The sequence below is a fragment of the Globicephala melas genome, chromosome 11 (genome assembly GCF_963455315.2).
Source record: "Globicephala melas chromosome 11, mGloMel1.2, whole genome shotgun sequence".
Lineage (NCBI taxonomy): Eukaryota > Metazoa > Chordata > Mammalia > Artiodactyla > Delphinidae > Globicephala > Globicephala melas.
In genome coordinates, this window is record NC_083324.2 from 56557305 (window position 1) to 56574061 (window position 16757).

A 16757-nucleotide genomic window follows, 5' to 3' on the forward strand; every position below is an offset into this window, starting at 1 on the left:
CACTGAACTGAGATAGAAATGTAGTTTTACAGAATATAAGATTTATTATTAATATTTTGAGAATTCAACTATGGGTGGCATATGATGAAGAAAGGTTTGCTTCCTATTAAAGAACGCCCTTATTAGAAGGTATCTATCAGCTGACTGCCTTGTGGGAAGTCCAGCATATTCTCTTTAGATGAGGAAACCATGTCTTTATGGAGACTTCTATCAAATGCTTTGATGAAATAGGACAATAAGCATAGCATATTGTAGCATTATTTGATAATTATAATATATAGGACAGAATGATTTACTGAAAATAAAAGTTTATTTTGTTATACTATGCTTTCCGTACCTCATCTGTAAAATCTTAGCTAATTATAGAACATTCCTCATTTGTACTTTGGAAAGAATAGGGTATTTGTTTGCACTTTGTTCAGCTTTGCTGTGGTACAAGAAACAATTCTCAGGGTTATCCCAATTATAGGTAAATGTTGGTAAGTGACACTACTTGAATACTGATAACATCACAGTTTACTATATAAATAATTACCAGTTAATATTGTAAATGGGGGCATGCTCAAATTGTTTTAGTTAATGTAAATTTTTCCTTTTCTTATGGTTAATTCTAAAATATATTTTCATGACTTTTATAAACATGATTGAGGAATCAGGATATTCAGACTGATTAAAAGTGATAGTATCTCTTTACCTTTACAACTCTTCCAGTTGGCAAGCAGTGTACGTGACGGGTAAGGATGAAGAATGAGTGAAGATGACTCACTCTCAGTTTGGGGCTCCACTCTAGGCCAGAGAGTTTCTAGCTGTATCTGTCAGCTCTCTGTTCTGATTGCACGTTTGAATCGCCCAAGAAGCTGCAAAAGTGCCTAATGCCCAGGCCTCCCCCAGGTCTGGATCCCCAGGACTGTGTAAGGTACTATGGATACAACATTGAACAGCGATAGGAAAGCTCCTGTTTGTGTCGAGCTGACAGTATAACCAAGGAGACTGAAAATACATAAATAACTGTAAGATATCAGGTGGTGTTACAAGCTATGAAGAAAAAGCAGCATAAGATAGAATAAATGTTTAAGTCAAGGATGTCTAAATCTTGGAAAACTCCTACATTTGACATAGCTAACTTGTTAATTGTTGGCTCGGGGAAACACTCATTCCCTTCACTGTTGCCTCTGCTTTTGTGACTGTCTTTATCCTGTGCTGAATTGTCATCCTCAAGTCCTCTGTGCCTTTATTTCTGTAGCTTCCAGCCATTAACTTCGATAGTGCCAGAAGCAGCATGACAAAGTCTGAGCCTGCCATCAGGGTGGGTGGACATGGAGCTCGAGGTCAGTGGCACGAGTCCACAGAAGCCATTGAACTTGAAAATTTTAGGTAAGAAATCCAGTATGTCCCTTACCTTCAGCAGCCTGGGCCGCTAATTAGCCCAAAGATTTATTTAAGTTTGTCACAGGAGCTAAAATTTAAAACCCATTTTAAAATTTACCATGGGGATTCTTAGTTTAATAATTTTAGTTAGTGCTTAACCTGTTCCCATAAGTACTGTGTGAATAGCAGGCTGAATGGCTGCAGGTGAAAGTGACATGGGAGTTTCAGGATACCTTCTTGACATACATTTAGTGTTTGCTCCATGAAGAAATGGCTCAGGCTGTTGACCTGATGAGGCTGATAACAAGCTTTGTCTTTAGCTTTTGGCTGGTGCATATCTTGCCAGCTGTGAGGAGGCATAAAGAAGCACCTGCTGTGAGCAGATGTGATGGCTGAAGGCTGTGGTTGTCAAGGCCATGAGGCTTTCAGTTGAAGCATCACCCTCCCCTTTCACGTTGAAAGTGTCAGCCCCTGTTTTGCTCTCCTGTTGCCATGGAGACCTCTTAGAAGCTGCACATTGTTGTGGGCCACCCTCCTTCCAGGAGCTGGTTCTCCCTATTTTACAGTTTGTTAAGGTCATTTGGCACTAAGTGTCATGTAAATAATGAATGACATGAAATATCGATATATATATTCTATGGCCATTATCAAAAAATCTACAAACAATAAATGGTGGAGAGGGTGTGGAGAAAAGGGAACCCTCTTGCACTGTTGGGGGGAATGTAAATTGATACAGCCGCTATGGAGAACAGTATGGAGGTTCCTTAAAAAACTAAAAATAGAACTACCATGCGACCCAGCAATCCCACTACTGGGCATATACCCTGAGAAAACCGTAATTCAAAAAGAGTCATGTACCAAAATGTTCATTGCAGCTCTATTTACAATAGCCAGGACATGGAAGCAACCTAAGTGTCCATCAACAGATGAATAGATAAAGAAGATGTGGCACATATATACAATGGAATATTACTCAGCCATAAAAAGAAATGAAATTGAGTTATTTGTTGTGAGGCGGATGGACCTAGAGTCTGTCATACAGAGTGAAGTAAGTCAGAAAGAGAAAAACAAATACCGTATATGCTAACACATATATATGGAATCTAAAAAAAAAAAATGGTCATGAAACCTAGGGGCAAGATGGGAATAAAGACGCAGACCTACTAGAGAATGGACTTGAGGATATGGGGAAGGGGAAGGGGAAGCTGGGACAAAGTGAGAGAGTGGCATGGACATATATACACTACCAAACGTAAAATAGATAGCTAGTGGGAAGCAGCCGCAGAGCACAGGGAGATCAGCTCGGTGCTTTGTGACCACCTAGAGGGGTGGGATAGGGAGCATGGGAGGGAAGGAGATGCAAGAGGGAAGAGATATGGGGACATATGTATATGTATAACTGATTCGCTTTGTTATAAAGCAGAAACTAACACACCATTGTAAAGCAATTATAATCCAATAAAGATGTTAAAAAATTAAAAAATATATATATAAATAAATATTCTAGAATGATAATTTATTTATTTGGCCTAGGTTTTGTTTCTCTGTTATTTTATGACAATGACTTTAATAGTCCACAAACATCACATGATGTTACATGAGTTAATATTTTTAAAATACATGTTTAGTGAGGAACACAAAATTCTTTAAAAATTGTTACATATTCAGTCTGCCCATGTCCATGTACTAAGAAATGACAGCCCTGGCTAACTTAGGGACACACAGTCAGTCCCATGACACCTGAAAGACTGTGAAGGCAGAACAGAACAAATGGCAATAATAAGGATACAAAACCTGCCTCTGAGGTGGTGCATCCATGTAATTCCAGCGTATTTCTCCTAGATCTTAAAATTGGTCTATTTTCTTTTTCTTTTTAATTTATCTGTATTTGTTACAACTTTTAAAGCAGAATGTGACTTGAGCACTACGTCTCCATTCACAAAACTTGCTCCGAGTCACTTTTCAAACAGGTTTACAACATGCCTAGATAGGCTTAAATTGGTCTATTTTAATGGGCACAAAAATATTGTTTGTATATTCCATAGTGATATGACCCTTTTCTGCATTACCTCTTATCCTTTCCCAGTTTTAAAGTGGAATGCTTTGGGATATTTTTAACCTCTCTGATGGCTGTAATATCAGGAAAGAAAAAACTGAAGCTAGAATATCTCACAACTTTGTTGTACACACACCCACACCCACAATCCACAACCACAGTTGAAGTGGTGTTGACCACAAGGAAATATGCATGGCGTCCAGTTGTGTTAACAACTAGAGCGTCCACGAGCCATTGTGGGTAGTAAAGTAAAGGGAGGGATTCTTGTCTGCCTGTTTCATGGCTGTCTAGATCATGTGCCCAATCATTCTTTCTCTGCATATGCCCTTTTCTTCCCTCACACAAGTTTTAGCTCTTAAATGTTTATAGGGAATAATTTAGTTAATGTGGTAAAATGAAATATATATGCTATAATCTTTATTATTAACTTTATAATTGAATTTCTACTTCCTGTTTTAACAACTGATACTTGCTTTGGTGATATATTGAATCCCAAAAATCCCTCAGTATCTTCATGCATACAGGTGATCTTTCTCTGCATTGGTAATTTTGAGGCAGCCTAAATAATTTTTACTATAAAATGCTTTTCTGTTTGTTTCATCTCAGTATAAACTACAAGAATGAGAGAAATTTCAGCACACATCCCCAGCATAAACTATTTCAGGAGATTTTTACAGCCTTGGTGAAAAATAGACTCATATGCAGGTAAGATTGTCCCAGGAAAGAAAAAGACATTTGCCCAAGAATGGCATATTTTATATATCTTATTTCTAGCATATGGTTTGAAGCAGTTTACAAGACTGAACATAGCATGCTCAAAAGGCAAAACAGAGCAAAGACCATTTCGAACGAGGTGAATGAATAGGCATTGCAGATGACCTCATTTAGATCACTCTGGTTAGGCCTGAATTTAGCTGAATTTTATGATAGACAGGCAAAATGAGATTTTCTCTCTGTTCTGGGTTGCTTGCAGTGAGAGCTATGCTGCTGCCAGACTTTGGGAGCAGACTTTGTTGGGAGAAGGAGGTTCCCAGCATCCTTCATGGGCGGACATGGCCTTATACTCTTCCCGGGAGGCCCAGACTCTTTCTGCACAAGCACTGGCTGAAAAGTCCATGAAGAACCTTGAATCTTCTCCATCACTTTGGGACTTGATTGAGATATCTCAATTCTGTTCCAGTGAGATGGGAAAAATTATGCTTATTCTGGAAAATAGGAAATATCTTAATAATTTAATGCCTGGCCGAAATAAAACTCTGACTTGGTCCAGTGCTGTAGGTGACTGTAAGTAGAAAAGCATCCCTAAATACAATCTAAGTGGTGGTCTAATGATTTGATCTTTTGGATGGGTTATTTAGTATTGCATATTTATGTACTGGACAGTGACTGCCAACTACATTGGCTTAGTTTAAAACAATCCAAGGTTGGGACTGCATCTGCCATGCCTTTTTACTTGGTTTAAGCAGAAGATTATTAGACTTGCTCAGATGATACAAGAAGCCTAGAATCTTTACCAAGGTTATGTAATTTGGTCACAGCTCAGCTCTTGACAATATACTCAAAGACTGTTAAAAGATTAATGACCTTTGCAAAGGACCTGAAGTTGTCCTAGACTGTTTCTTCTTGAGCTTGATGAGAGTAGAGCAATGGTTAGTAGCAGAGTAATTATGCCTGAAATGGTATTGGAAAATGAAGTTCTTTAATTTGTTTTGAAGACAGCTATCATAGACTCCTCAGTGGATGTCCAGTAGGCCATTTGTCAGGTTGGTACTTTGGGTGAAGGCAGAAGATTTCCTATATTAAGGATGTAGAGACCTTACTGTGTCTCTGCACTGAAGGCACTGGGTGCAGGAATTGTTAGGGAAAACAGCTGGGTAAGGGTTGGCATCCAGCCGTTGAAAGAGATCTTAACAATTTTGAAGTCAAGAGATCTCTTGTCAGGACCTTTTCAGATTCTTAGTGATTAATGAGGCATCTTAGATTGGATGGAGTTACAGGCTTGCAACATGATCAGTCCCTGGAAATCTTTAAACCAGGAAGCGATGATTATAAATGTCTTTGCTTTCATAGTAGGAGAAGGAATTTAGCAACGTTGAACATTAAGAGCATCATTTTATGTCATCCTTTCACTGCTGAGAGGTTGTTTTGTTCAGTTCTATTCTAAAAGCAGGGTTGGGTAAAAGATGGATTAAGTACAAAGGTCTTCCATTGTTTCTCACCCCAGATAACCTCGTTTGTTTGGTCAGAACTACCTTTTTTTGTTTCTTTACCCTCTAGCTTTAGACTAACAGAAGAATTACATCTCAGGGCCTTTCCTGGTATGGCTTCCTATCCCCTTTCTTTGTGAGCATCAGATTTGATGTTGCCTGGAAGGCTTGGATTCAATTCAATAAACAAATTATTGATCATCACTATGTGCAAGGAAGAGAGGGAGCACGTGGTGGAGAAGGAAGAGAGGGTGAAAATACAAAGATGAGTAGGACATGTGGTCCCTTTCTTCCTAGGGACTCACTCTGATCAGCCAGTTACCCAGCATCTCAATACAAAGAAAATGTAATAAATATAAACTGTATTAATACAAACAAGGGATGGATGAGATTGCAGGGGTGGGGGTGTGGTCTTTGGTCCAATTCTGGTTATAGATAAGGTTGGCATATTCTGGATGTTATGCTGTTCAAGTTTACCCTGAGAATATGGCTGACTGGGAATTTATTCTCATCTACTTATGCCCAATTGACATTCTTCTTGTTGTCCCTCTTCTATTTCACTTTCCCCAACTGCAGTCTCCCCTAGACCACACTTCTGGATACCCCCTTTTCCGGGTTTTTTCCCTAAGGTTGACCTGTGATTGAGCCTTTGTTCTCAGAAATAAAATTACCAAGCAGCATCTGAAATGAGACAAGAATTGTTAACCCAGAGTCAGATAAGGCAAGATCGCACAGTAGATCTCAAAGGGCAAGCACTGAACCTGAGGTTACTCTGGGTTACACATGGCAATGAATCTTGATGAGTGGCAGGGTATGGAAATGAATTTTCATCTTCTAACTTTTCTTTCTGCCCTAAGATCATTTGTCCACAGTAGAGTCTGCCATTAGAAAATACACCCACTTCTTTTTCATCTCATTTGCCTGTGCAGGAAAGCACAAAGGGTTATGAGATTATGTAGGGAAGTAAAAATTGTTACAAAGCTGACACATTTCCCAGTTAACTGTCTACTATACAGTCGGCCTCTACTCCAGTATCTCTTTTGTGTAACTGTTCCTCTGAGGCCCCTGTCGGTCCATTCCCTGCTGATTGCCAGCTGATTTGAAGATTCTGTAATATAATACAAATAAAACATAATCTAATTTGTGAAACAAACTAGGGAATCTGGCTAAAGATGTAGAATTCCATGAAGTTACTGAAAGTGATGGTGCTGAACTGGTGGGATCTGACAGATGAGGCACTGCCAGAATCAGACGGCTTGACAATTGTAGAAGTTACAAGGAAGGTGACAGGATGGAACTTCAGAAAAGCATGTTTTGAATAGCAAAGAATAGGAGAGGGCATTAGGAAAAATTGGTGGATCTTTCTAATATATTTGCAGAAATGAACCTCTTTTATGCTGCAAAAGTGAAAAGTAAATTCGAGGAAATTGGATCATGTTATATGACTTTGTCAGAAAACATATGCCAAAAAGTGTCAGCAGAACCCATTCTTGCTTTGTTCTAGTCATTAGGGCAGAGTTGCATTATAAGTTAAATTTTGTTAAATGTAAGATAAAATATACCTAAGTTTTATAGGTTTTTTTTGTTTGTTTTTGGATTTTTTTGCGGTACACGGGCCTCTCACTGTTGTGGCCTCTCCTGTTGTGGAGCACAGGCTCTGGATGTGCAGGCTCAGCAGCCATGGCTCACGGGCCTAGCCGCTCCACAGCATGTGGGATCTTCCTGGACCGGGGCACGAACCCGTGTCCCCTGCATCGGCAGGTGGACTCTCAACCACTGCGCCACCAGGGAAGCCCCCCTTATTGCTTTTAATCATTTTTCTTTGTCTTTAATTTTTGTCAATTTGATTACTCTCTGTCTGTGTCTCAGCATGATTCTCCTTGGGTTTATGCTACCTGGGATTCTCTGCGCTTCCTGGACTTGGGTGGCTATTTCCCATGTTAGGGAAGTTTTCGACTATAATCTCTTCAAATATTTTCTCAGATCCTTCCTCTCTCTCTTCTCCTTCTGGGACCCCTATAATGCAAATGTTGTTGCATTTAATGTTGTCCCAGAGGACTCTTAGGCTGTCTTCATTTCTTTTCATTCTTTTTTCTTTATTCTGTTCCACAGCAGTGAATTCCACCATTCTGTCTTCCAGGTCACTTATTCGTTCTTCTGCCTCAGTTATTCTGCTATTGATTCCTTCTACTGTATTTTTCATTTCAGTCATTGTATTGTTCATCTCTGTTTGTTCTTTAATTCTTCTAGGTGTTTGTTCTTTAATTCTTCTAGGTGTTTGTTAAACATTTCTTGCATCTTCTTGATCTTTGCCTCCATTCTTTTTCCGAGGTCCTGGATCATCTTCAGTTTCATTATTCTGAATTCTTTTTCTGGAAGGTTATCTATCTCCACTTCATTTCATTGTTTTTCTGGAGTTTTATCTTGTTCCTTCATCTGCTACATAGTCCTCTGCCTTTTCATTTTGTCTGTCTTTCTGTGAATGTGGTTTTCATTCCACAGGCTGCAGGATTATAGTTTTTCTTTCTTCTGCTCTCTGCCCTCTGGTGGATGAGGCTATCTAAGAGGCTTGTGGAAGCTTCCTGATGGGAGGGACTGGTGGTGGGTACAGCTGGGTGTTGCTCTGGCGGGCAGAGCTCAGTAAAACTTTAATCCACTTGTCTGCTGTTGTATGGGGCTGAGTTCCCTCCCTATTGGTTGTTTGGCCTGAAGCAACCCATCACTGGAGGCTACAGGGTCTTTGGTGGGGCTAATGGTGGACTCTGGGAGGGCTCATGCCAAGGAGTGCTTCCCAAAACTTCTGCTGCCAGTGTCCTTGTCCCCACATTGAGGCACAACCACCCCCCACCTCTGCAGGAAACCCTCCAACACTAGCAGGTAGGTCTGGTTCAGTCTCCTATGGGGTCACTCCTCCTTCCCCCTGGGTCCTGATGTGCACACTACTTTGTGTGTGCCCTCCAAGAGTGGAATTTCTGTTTCCTCTGGTCCTATCGAAGTCCTGCAATCAAATCTGGCCAGCTTTCAAAGTCTGATTCTCTGGGAATTCCTCCTCCCGTTTCCAGACCCTGAGGTTGGGAAGCCTGAAGTGGAGCTCAGAACCTTCACTCCACTGGGTAGGCTTCTGTGGTATAATTGTTCTCCAGTTTGTGAGTCACCCACCCAGTGGTTATGGGATATGATTTTATTGTGATTATGCCCCTCCTACCACCTCACTGGGGCTTCTCCTTTGTCTTTGGATGTGGGGTATCTTTTTTGGTGAGTTCCAGTGTCTTCCTGTTGATGATTGTTCAGCAGTTACTTGTGATTCTGGTGCTCTTGCAAGAGGGAGTTAGCGCACGTCCTTCTACTCTGCCATCTTGAACAAATTTCCTCAACTGTATGTGCTTTTATGCAGAGTAGAATCCTTTAGAATCTTGTCTTTTTGTCTCCCTTTTGTTCTAAGTTTCACAATGTTAAATGTAGAAAGGAAGAAAATAAGCTTGTAGGCCTCAAGCTGATTCCTAACTTGGAGGAAATATCTAGCTCTTACATGTTAATTTCTCCTAAAATGTTATTTAGAGTTTATCCCAAACTTAAATTGCGTATACACACACACTATATGTATATATGCACACACAAAAGCGTCATCCAATTAGAGCTGGAATGGACCCTGAAGACAAAATCCATTCCACCTCATTTGAGAGATCCAGTAGCTGAGGGGCTGAAGCACAACCTTGACTAGTACTGTGTTCTCCTCTGCCTTGCGGATTCTCTGGTTCTTTATTAGCCAAAGTATTGGGTTTGCCAAAAAGTGCCTTTGGTTTTTAAGAAAAAATAAAAGACACATTTTTCATTTTCACCAAGAACTTTATTGAACAATGTATTCATGCTTTTGTTCCACTGGCCAGTTTTCAGGCAACTTCATAATTCCATCTTCCCAAAACTTTTTATCTTTTTGAACAAAGAACTGTTCCAAGTGCCTTTTACAGCCTTCCAGGGAATTGAAATTTTTTTCCATTAACAGAATTTTGTAAAGACTAAAATAAATGGAAATCTGTAGGTGCAATGTCCTGTGAATATGGCGGTTGAATCAGAACTTCCCAGCCAAGCTGTAACAGTTTTTGCCAGGTCATCAAAGAAATATGTGGCCTTGCGTTATCCTGATGGAAGAATGTGCATTTTCTGTTGACTAATTCTGGATGCTTTTCATTGAGTGCTGCTTTCAATTGACTGCTTTCAATTGGGAGCAGTACTTGTTGGAATTGATTGATTGGTTTTCTGGAAGGAGCTCATAATAGAGGACTCCCTTCCAATCCCACCATACACACAACATCACTTTCTTTGGATGAAGACCAGCCTTTGGTGTGGTTGGTGGTGGTTCATTTTGCTTGCCCCACGATCTCTTCCATTCCACATTATTGTACAGTATCCACTTTTCATCACCCATCACAATTTGTTTAAAAAACGGAATTTTTTTCATTACTTCTAAGTAGGGAATCACATGTGGAAATACAGTCAAGAAGGTTTTTTTTGCTTAACTTATGGGGAACCCAAACATCAAAGTGATGAACATAACCAAGCTGGTGCAAATGATTTTCAACACTTAATTTGGATATTTTGAGTATCTCCCATGTGGTAAAATGTTGATTGTTCTCATTTAATATCTCAATTTGATTGCTATCAACTTCAACTGGTCTACTCAGCCGTGGAGCATCGTCCAACAACAAATCGGCAGCACGAAACTTCGCAAACCACTTTTGACACGTCCGATCAGTCACAGCACCTTCTGTATACACTGCACAAATCTTCTTTTGCGTTTCAGTTGTGTTTTTACCTTTCTTGAAATAATAAAGCATAATATGCCGAAAATGTTGCTTTTTTTCTTCCATCTTCAATATTAAAATGGCTACACAAAAATTCACCAATTTTGATGTCTTTTTTCAAATGCATGCTGATATGACAACTGTCACATACAATCTAACAAAATTGTTTCGAATGATGTTGAAGAAAACTAAGTGCTACTAGAGCCATCTTACGGAAAAAACTGAACAAACCTTTTGGCCAACCCAATATGTTTAAAATTGGTTTTCAGGTTTGCCCCACAGAAAAGTGTCACTTGAGTAATTATGTTCTCTTTTCCACTATTGCTTCTTGTGAAACTCATTCACTTGGATGTCTAACAGGTATGAAATTAAAATGTTCCCACCTTCCCAGGAAATGACTGCTTGTTGGCCATACATAAGCACCAGAACCTGTTTTAAACCTGACCAAATCAGTAAGTGACAGCTTCCCATCAGTACATGAGCTTCTGAGAGCCAGGGAGTAAGCTGGAACACATTCCAGGAATCCCCTTTCCATGGCTAAAATCAATCAGTCCCCCAAAACCCCCACTTATGAAAGTCCACCCGTTCCTGAACTCCTCTATCAGCTTTGCTTTGAGAGACTAAAGTACAGCTCTCTCCTGCTATAAATTAGTCTTTTCTTTCATGTATTGATTGGTGGACTTCTTTGGGCATCTCAAAGCTAACATGCCAAAAATGGGACTTTTGATTTTTCTTACTCAACTTGCCTTCCTCTCAACTTTAGTCTTTCCCAGCTATTAACCTAGTCCTAGCTGCCACTGTCTCTTGCTTGGACCATTGCAGTGGGCTAACTGGGCTCCTGGCTTTGACCCTTGACTCCCTATGGTATGGTGTTCCTAACAGCACATCCAAAAGGGTCTTTTCAGAATTTCTGTCACATAATGTCAGTCCTCTGCTTAAAGCCTTCCCGTGACTCTCCAGAATAAAAAGTCCAAAATCCCTATTCCTATTCTACAAAAGACCTACAGAACTGGCTCCTACCACCTCTGTAACTTCAGCTCCCATTACGCTGTCTTTGCTCAGTTTGTTCCAGCCCCCAAGGGCTTCCTTGCGCAAACTAGTGCACTCCTGCTCAGGAGCTAGATACTTAACTCTTCCGCTGTTCTGACCTTGACTCACTCCTCAGTTCACTCAGATGCTAACCGTATCAGAAAACCCTTCTCTGACTCTCCTAAAATAGCATTCTCAGGACTCCCTAAACCCTTAACTTTAGGGTTGTTTTTCTCTGGTCACCACCTAATGTGCAGTTTTGTTTGTTTGTGTGTGTTATTGGTCTTCTTTCTCTAAATGGTAACCTCTGTGAATACAAGGGCATGGTTTTGTCCAGGCTATAGTCCTGGGCATGTAACAGTGCCTGGCTCCCAGGAGGTGATCAGCAAATATCTGAAAGCATTCAATCTCTGAAACTTTCACCAGCCATGGAGAAGAAACAGCTAGAACAGTCCTTTCTACTCAATATCTGTCTGACTTTTGGGACCAACATGATGAATTGGATGGACCTCTGACTGGGTGTCTCTTCTGGGACAGGTTTAATGGATGACACTACCCATTAAGAATAGTGGAACAAGTCAGTAAATATTCCTTGAATACTCATTTATAATTCATTTCTTCACGTTTTCTTATTCCTTTTAAGTTTTACATGTCTATTTTGATGTGAATTTTGCTTTTACAACTATCCAAAAAAATAGGGCTCTGTCATATGAATTTGAGGTAATATTTATGCTGAAACAGGTTTGAATTTCTCCACTTTTAAATTTTTAGTGAAAGGTGGTAGTTTTTTGGTGGTGGTTGTTTTGTGCGTTAATGAAAAGGGCAATCTAAATAACACCTCCTCTAAAGATGCTGCTTTTTCTGGGTGAGAGCCAGCTGAGGTTGTGACCTCTGGCATTTGCATCAGCCCCTGGATGGAGTTTACCCCAGACCGTGTGACTCTCAGTGCTCAGTCCTGCAGCTTTGTGACTCTCACATCGCATACTGGTTTCTTCGACTGAATGGGAAGGTGAAACCCCAACTACCCTTTCTCTTTTCAAATGCTATGTCTCTGGTGGTACCATTTTTCCTTCTCTTTTTTTATACTGATAGCAGAAAATGGCATCTGATGCCGAAAGCGATGTGGCAGGTGGTCGTGGACAAAGGCCGTGGGGCCTGGTCATACTGCCATGTGGTAATAGTCCTGTGAAAGCAGTGGCAAAAGTTCAGTCACAAGAGGGGATAAATATTTGCCTGGTCATGAATCTGCTGCTGTGCAGCTACTCTATTGGAACACAGCCTCCAGGGAAACACTGCCTTTGCCGACAGACAAGGTTTTCAGAGCTACCTCAGGAGACCCCTCACCACTGTGCAGAACATGCCTGCCCCCGCAGTAGATGTACCTAAGAGCCCCTTTCTGTGCCAGGTGGAGGTGGGGGATGCGGGAGCCCTGGCCTGGGAGTCAGGGCCCAGCTCTGCTACCTATGCGCACTCTTGGACAAGTCACCTGGCTCCTCCTCAGTCAAACAAAGGCAGCCATCTTTAGAGTCTGTCATTATTATTCTCTGTAATCCTCTGCTTACACTAGACTCAGTGCGTTTCCTAGTCCCCCGACTCTTGGCAAACAGAGCTCTATATCACCTTACAGAACATGCCATTCCCCGTGAACAGCAGAGCTCCAGTCAGTGAGCCAGGTCCTTGGGTGAGGGGGGAGGTTGAGGGCTGGAAGCCATGGAGGGAACAACTGCTCCTCAGAGGTCAGCGCTCAGAGGGGAGGCCCTGCAGGACCCAGACACCAGGAATTCTATTTACATTTACAATAGGCCAGAATCACATAGAAATATTAATAGCTTTGGGCCACAGTTCTAAATTGTAGAACAAAAAAATGCCATTTGCTTGGAACAGAACTTTGAGACTTTTCTGGAACTCTTCATTTGTTTGCACTCCTTTTATGGTAAAAACAAAACAAAAGCCATTCTGGAATTCCTTTTCTTTTCTTTTTTTTTTTTAGAGGTGAGAAGAAACAGAACAAAAAAACCTTTTCATATTTAATGTGAAAAAACATTTGAAAGGCCATGGACTTTCCTCATGAAGATTGTATATTCTTAAGAGGAAAAATTTCAGTACACACATATTTGTAGTGTGAGTCATCTCTCAGTATGTCCCATGGCTTCTCCTCTTAAATAATGAAGAACAGCCAGCATTAAACCTCGGGAGGTTACCAGCAGCTGTTGCAACTGGATCATTATTCCTGTTAGATCTTTGGGATGTAGTGTCTGCACTGCACTGCAGGCTACACTCTATCTTTAGATGACCCCAGCACCTGGAAGGGAAACTAGTCATGCGCCATCCCTCTACTTATGAGATTAAAGGTATTCTCTCTCTAATAGGAGCCTCAGAATAACCACATCCTTACAAGTGTTCCCAGAGGTGACTGTTTTAAATTCAAAAGGTACTTCAAATTTGCATTATTTTTCCCAGTACAAGGAACTTAGGATGAAATATAGTGCAGCTTCCCACTGTGGCCTTGGATAATTCTGCCTGGCTGCAGGCCTTAGATGGGTTGAGTCCTGCCTTTATTTTCAGAAGAAACTGAACTTTGCCTCCGTAGCAGAGGTGTCACTGTCGTGGTGCCCTGGCTATAGGAGGGCTGTGATGTTGCTGGTGGCTGTGGCAGGCAGCTCTTGCCAGGAGCCTTGGTGATGGCAGGAGGAGTGACTCCCAGCCAGTGATGTTCTTGGGACATCTTGCTCAACCTCTATTTGCAGAGCCAGGCCTCTGCTGGGGGCTCTAATTTATAAGAAGCAGTCAAACATCCTTGGGAATATAAGGCTACGGGAAAAACATATTTCCAACTTCCTTCCCATGAGCTAAGTTAGTAGATGGAAGAAACAGTGAGTGGCTTGGGGCGGAGTGTAAGGGGGCTGGGCTGGGGGTGAAACCTCCAGTGGCAGGAACCACAGATGTTTGGCTTGCCTTCTAGGAGGGTGTGTCTCATGCACTCAGGTCTGAGATGGGCAGGTTTGGGACAGAGTTGAATTTCTCAGGATTGTGGAAGAGTCAAAACTGAATTTCCCACCAAATGTCAAGGATCAATATTGGACAAGCCATGCAAGGGTTGGCTTGGGACTGCAGCTCAAGTAAATGCTTCACTTGACTGAGGGGCAGATCTTTAAAGTATCCTAACTTTGCTGGATGTACAACCAGCTCAGCTGTGGAGGTGCGAGAGGGTGGGAGAAACTATGTGGATTCTAGTCCAAAGTAGCTTCCATTATCTTTCTCTGTTTTTCTTGGCTATGTATGAAATAGCAGACACATTTTGTTTTAGGTTTTTGTTAACATTTGCACCCAGTGCCACTGTTGGACTAGTTTGGAGGGCAGTGTAAGACGTGTCACCTGGCAGGGACTAACTTCCACAGGTGATGCAGGCAGGTCCAGTGCTCGGCAGTGCTCAGACCCCCTTCCTCACCTCAGGAGTCCAGGCTGTGCTGTGTTGGTGGCTTCTGCACCTTGACATACACTTTGGTTAGAACAACTGCATGTGACTGGCCTCATGTCATGTCGGAGGACATCTATATAGTTGTATGGGAGGTTCCAGTGTTAAAAAGTCACAGAAGTCTGCTTCATGGGAAGCACCAAAGGCACAGGTTCCAAGCCCAGCCCAGCCATGTTATGAGAGGGTCAGTGTGTCTGAGAGAGCATGGGTGGGGGCAGTGGAGAACGGGGGGAATGAGGTCTGAGAGGCAGTGGGGAGGCCGGGTCCTGTAGGGCCTCAGGGGCCGTGAGGACTGAGTGAGAGGAGAACTGTTGGAGGAGGGCAGAGGAGGGTGTTTGTCTCCTTGGCAGATGTGTGAAGATTGAAGTTGGGGACAAAGATGGAAGCAAGAAAGCCAGATGGGAGGCTTTTGCAATGGTTCAAGCAAAAGATGATGGCGGCTTGAACCAGGGTCATAGAAGACGAGGGAGTGAGAAGTTGATCTCGGAGAGACAGCGGTGAGTGGTCTTGAAGCAGGATCCTATTTCCCTGCCTAGGAATTGGAGCTGCGTAGCCTGGATGAAAACCAGGAATCCTAGCTGCTAGTCCAGCAGGGGCTGGAGGCTAGAAGCAAAGTTCCCCTGGCTCTTGCCCCTGTTTGAAAGCAAGAATGAATCAAGGAGGCAAAAACAGGTACAAAGTTTATTATTAGAGACACAGCACAACATGTGGAGAACACATAGAGAAACAGTGTATTTAGACAGAAGCAAAACAGGAGTACACACCTGGAGGGAAAGGGTGTGGGCATCCTCCTGAATGAGGAGTGCAATAAAGAGGCGATTAAATCATTTATATGGGGCGGTTCTTCTGGGTCTTCCTTCTGCTCTGGCCAGTTATCTCGCTTCTTTCCCCACACCTGACCTGTCCTACTGCCCTGCCCGATATGTGTGCACATCTTTTTGCCAAGATGGATTCCAGTGCAGAGGCTAACGGAGGTTTGACAACACCTGTTATGGGATGATGTCGCCCCTTTTTGACCCCAAAGGAGCCTTCCTGTGCATGTGCAGTCAGGCAGGTTTCCTTGACTTCAGTAGTGATAGATGTGGTCGTTTTATCTCTTTACTCCCCCTCAGAGCTCAGCTCCTGTCACTAGCTCTGTCCTTGGAGTGTCCAGGGAAAACAAAGCTCCAATTTATTCTGCTTGACGAACTCCAGTGGCTCAGCCCAGGGGCCCATCTACCTCCTACCTCAAAGTGGTGGGAATGGGGAGATATTTTAAAGGTAGAGCAGACAGGATGTGCTGAGGGATTAGATGAAAGATGTGAGGGAAGTAGAGGAGGTGAGAAAACACCCAGGGTTTCGGTCTGATCAACTGGAGGCCTGGAGGGGTGAGGCGTGTTTGTGGCGGGGGGTGGGGGGGGGGCGGCGGGGCATGAATTCGGTTTCAGACGTGCTGTCAGCTGAGACTCAGGAAGCCGTGGGTCCCGGCCTCAGCCTGGGCTCTGTTCCTACAGGTTCTTGGGCAGAAGCATCCTTACATAGTGCCATGAAAGGCCCTTCGCAGTGTTCACGCTCTGCAGCCTGAGTGGCAACACTGGAGCAGCCTGAAAATTTTTCCCAGTTTGAATTTTTTTTACTACTAACTCTAACTGGCACAGAGAAGCTGAGCAGTGAAGTAGAAGCTGCTCACGGAGGCACAGCAGCTGGGACGGGTGCTGGGTGTGCCGATGACCCCACCCCAGAGTGACGGGGGTGCTGCGCCGACCACTCTGCTTCCTCGAGCTGGAACCCACTGAGCGAGCCGTGCCTGCAGTGAGCCCCAGCCGTGCTGGTGGCCCCTG

At 42.6% G+C, this 16757-nt stretch overlaps 1 protein-coding gene across 1 annotated transcript in view; it reads left to right on the top strand.

Moving 5' to 3' along the window:
* NEK10 (NIMA related kinase 10) overlaps positions 1-16757 on the top strand; it is a 313705-nt gene that overhangs the window by 27381 nt on the left and 269567 nt on the right. The window contains exons 5-6 of the mRNA XM_060307961.1: positions 1244-1374; positions 4031-4129. Coding sequence (XP_060163944.1) covers positions 1244-1374; positions 4031-4129 — 230 coding nt within the window. The remainder of the gene's footprint in view (positions 1-1243; positions 1375-4030; positions 4130-16757) is intronic.